A 4,168-nucleotide genomic window follows, 5' to 3' on the forward strand; every position below is an offset into this window, starting at 1 on the left:
CTGCATTAAAATCAGCCTAAAATGTAATTATTTTATAGATATTTGCCATTATTTTGGTAGTTTTTGTTTTTTATATATATTCCATCTGGAATCTTTGCTACCAGACTTTCACTGTGATTTTTTTTTACAGACTGTTTTAACTTTATTTTTTTGTACAGTGCATATGAAGACCTAAAGATGTGAGCTGGTTCCCGGAGGGCGAACATTGTGTTAGTTACGCCGGCTCCCTCCGTTTTCACATCAGTGGTGATGGCAAGAGAAGACTACAGCTGATCACATGTACACATTTGTCCTCCACAACCTCTAAAAAACAGTTTAAAAAACATCCTTTGACCTCAGTTCAGCTGAACAGACACTTTAGTCCCAGAAAGCTTGTTCTACAAAACACTGAATGTCCTCATGTCTGCATCGTCATACCTGCTCTGTGCTCTAAACTGGAACCAGTGCTGTTGTTTTTACTGCTTAAATCAGCTTTAAAGGGTCCATTAAACTAATTTAGTGCACTTTAATACCTGAAGGAAAGTGACTCCTCATCGTTAGAGATTATAGCTCAAACGAGATCTTTACTTTATGTATAAACCGTGTTTATATTTATCTACATATATATTTATGCATTTCATGTTTAGTCATCATCCACTTTTTATTCATTCATTGGTGCAGATTTGCTTCGACAGCAGAAAGCTTCACATCATGCAGCTGTGTACGAGCCGTTCAGTTCAGATTTAAGTTTGTGGCGCCGGTGGAACTCTCACCTCCAGGAAGTTCTGCCGGACCGCAGCTGGTCCTCTCCGGGTCGATGTCGGCCACCCACAGCGTCCGGACGCAGCCCTTCCACAGGCCGTAGTGGGCCATCTGGCAGGTCTGGTTCCCACTGAAGTTCTTGGGCTGGGCCAGCTCCACCCAGAACTCGGTGCCCATCCCCAGCACCGTCAGCGTCACGCCGATGATGGCGACGAAGAAGGCCAGCTTGATCTTGCCCTCTTGGCTGTCGCTCATCCTGTGGACCCGTCTCTGGCCTCTGCCGCCCTTCACCCCGCCTTGTCCGGCGCCGGCCACCCCGATCCGACCCTCCTCGTCCTGCTGCACGAAGAAGTTGGACCACATTCTGGCCTCGGGGAGGTTGAACGCTGGAGCTCGGGGCGGAGAAGCTGCAGGTTTGCTGTTAAAGCCGGTGATGGATGAAGCAGCAGCAGGCGGAAGACGAAGTGGAAGTCAGTGGGCCGGACGGTGAAATGAGCTAAAGAAGACGTGTGAATGCAGCGGCGGCGGATCAGGAGGCGGATGGAGCTGGGCGGTGATAAAATGGGAAGAGACGGAGGCGAGAGCCGGGATGTCTGTGTTTCCGTCCAGAATCCTGAAAGAGATGAAACGGGAAGATGAAAGAGCAGCCGGCAGATGCTCCGCCAGAGCGGAACCCTTTCATCGGCGCCGTCGCGTTTCATTTCCAGCAGCTTTATCGGAAAATGACCGTGACACACTTCAGCTGACAATAGATGAAGCATATGGCGCCTCAGATGGGGACGCGGCGGTTCTGGATGAGCCGTTGAAGTGGGTCGACACCGGTTCTCGGAGAGACGACGCCACAGAACCGGACCATGACATTACCTACGAGCTCTGATGATGTTAATATCCCAGCTAGAGGGGTTTGTTTGTCTTCTCAAAACATGTTCTGAAAACGTTCTACTAACATTTTCAATAGGAAGTCTAAGTCCCCAGAGCGTCGTTCTTAAAGGCAGCACAAAGAAAGATGTTCTAAAGACGTTTGGCGACAACATCAGACAAACTGAACCTTATTTTGTTATCAAGGAAGTTGTTTAGATTCTATGATGTGTTCCTTCAACAACATCCCCAAAACGTCCCCAGAACATAGCTGGAGGAATGTTCCACCTTTGTTGATATATCACATTACAGGAATGTCTCATAAAGAACGTTCTGATAACATCTAGAGAAGATCCTTCCTTTGTTACCACCAAGCAAACGTTTAGTAGAGAAACGTTGTCTGATGTGTTCCCTCAACAAAAGGATGAATGTTCTACCTTTAACGTTACGTTACGAGAATGTTAGAAAATGTTCTGCATGAATAAACGTCCAGTCGTCTGACACCTCGATGACGTCTGGAAAAACATTTTTTCAATGTTGTCTGGAACATTGTGAGACCATTTTATTGGAGAACATCCGATCATGTGTTCCAGCAGCATCATTAAAACATCTGCAGCAGGACGGTCAGGAACACAGATCATCATCCAGGCTAAAAAAACAAAAAAACGTTTTCAAAAAATGTTTTCCAGAAGTTCTCAAGGCCTCACATGATGTTTGTTAAACGTTGCTGTAATGTGATGTTTTAACAAAAGCTGGAACATTCTGGCTGCAATGTTCTGAGGACGTTTTGGGGATGTTCTTGCGACAATACATTATAGAATGTTCTCGATAAAAGAATCTCAATATCAAAGAAGAAACGTTCTCAAACCAAAGTTATCGAGGCGTCAGATGACTGAACATTTTTAATAAATGTTCTAGAACGTATGTTAGCGGTAGAACATGTAGCCTTGATGTTGAGGGAACACATTTTAGAACGTTCTAACAGAGTAAGGATGTTCTCAACGCAACATCCTGAAAACGTTTTCAAGATGTTATGAAGACCTCGGTTGACAAAACGTTCTTTGTAGGACGTTCCTGTACTGTGACATATTAAGAAAGGTGGAACATTTTACCTGCAAGGTTCTTTTGAGAAAAGACATCATACAACATTTGCATAAAATGTTCCTGCAACGTTTCACAATGTTCTCAATGCAACATATGGTTTTAACAACGTTTAGGGCATAACATTGTTAAAACATCTTAGGAGAACGTTGCTCTGAGCCTTTAGGAACAACACTGTTAGGAACTTAAAACGTTCCTGCTGAAAAGATGAGCAGGAACTCTTCTTCAGAACGTTCCTGTGAGGTTCGAGGTGAACTAAGACAGAACGTTTGAACATTCAGAGGGGACATGTTGTAGAATCTATGAAATGTTTACACAACGTTCCACAGCGTTATACGATAACGTAACAAGAGAACGTTCTCGGGGCAACGTTCGGTCCTGTCTAACCATTTCATCGCCAAACATTTTTAGAACGTCTTTACTGAACCCACTTCTGAAAAGCACGTTGTAGGAACTAAACAAAAGCTTTAAAACGCTAGCAGAACCCTGCAGAACTTCCTGAGAGCGTTTCTGGAACACAAAGAGCCCAGCTGGATCCCCTTTGATCCGAGCGGATAACGTGCTGCCACAAATACCTCGTGGCAGCAGCGTGTGTCTGCGTGACGTCGGCACCACCGGCTTACCGAGACGTTCCTGTTATTCCGAGCTGCCCGGGTTCAGCTATGCGGCGGTGCAGCCGGTCGGTGCCGCCGCTCGCTGCTGCAGCGTCGGAGGCGATAATTCAGGAATGAACCCTGTGACAGAGCAGAGGCCGCAGTAATTAACTGTCCTGAGCTGCCCACCGGGTCACCGAGGCAGGGGGCAGGGGGCAGGAGGGAGGAGAGAGGAGGTAGGGGGTAGGAGGGAGGGGGTAGGAGGTAGGAGGCAGGAGGTAGGAGGCAGGAGGTAGGAGGCAGGAGGTAGGAGGTAGGAGATAGGAGGTAGGAGGCAGGGGGTAGGAGATAGGAGGTAGGAGGCAGGGGGTAGGGGGTAGGAGGCAGGAGGCAGGAGTTAGAAGGTAGGGGGCAGGAGGTAGGAGGTAGGGGGTAGGAGGTAGGAGATAGGAGGCAGGAGGGAGGGGGTAGGAGGTAGGAGATAGGAGGCAGGAGGCAGGAGGTAGGAGGCAGGAGGTAGGGGGTAGGAGGGAGGAGGTAGGAGGCAGGGGGTAGGAGATAGGAGGCAGGAGATAGGAGGTAGGAGGCAGGAGATAGGAGGTAGGAGGCAGGGGGTAGGAGGTAGGAGGCAGGAGGTAGGAGGCAGGAGGCAGGGGGTAGGAGTTAGCAGGTAGGGGTAGGAGGTAGGGGGTAGGAGTCAGGAGTTAGGGGGTAGGGGGTAGGAGGTAGGAGACTGGAGGTAGGGGGCAGGAGGTAGGAGGCAGGAGCTTGAAGGTAGGGGGTAGGAGGCAGGAGTTAGCAGGTAGGAGGCAGGAGGTAGGGGGCAGGAGGCAGGAGTTAGCAGGTAGGAGGCAGGAGGTAGGAGGCAGGAGTTA

The 4,168-nt window shown here is 48.6% G+C and overlaps 1 protein-coding gene across 1 annotated transcript in view; it reads right to left on the minus strand.

Moving 5' to 3' along the window:
- Positions 1–4,168, minus strand: part of LOC103372678 (voltage-dependent calcium channel gamma-6 subunit) — a 14,212-nt gene that overhangs the window by 7,607 nt on the left and 2,437 nt on the right. Inside the window, exon 2 of the mRNA XM_008302375.1 lies at positions 753–1,354. Within this exon, the coding sequence (XP_008300597.1) occupies positions 753–1,104 (352 nt within the window). The 5' untranslated portion in view covers positions 1,105–1,354. The remainder of the gene's footprint in view (positions 1–752; positions 1,355–4,168) is intronic.

This window comes from Stegastes partitus, unplaced genomic scaffold (assembly GCF_000690725.1).
Source record: "Stegastes partitus isolate 25-593 unplaced genomic scaffold, Stegastes_partitus-1.0.2 Scaffold1804, whole genome shotgun sequence".
Classification (NCBI taxonomy): Eukaryota; Metazoa; Chordata; class Actinopteri; family Pomacentridae; genus Stegastes; species Stegastes partitus.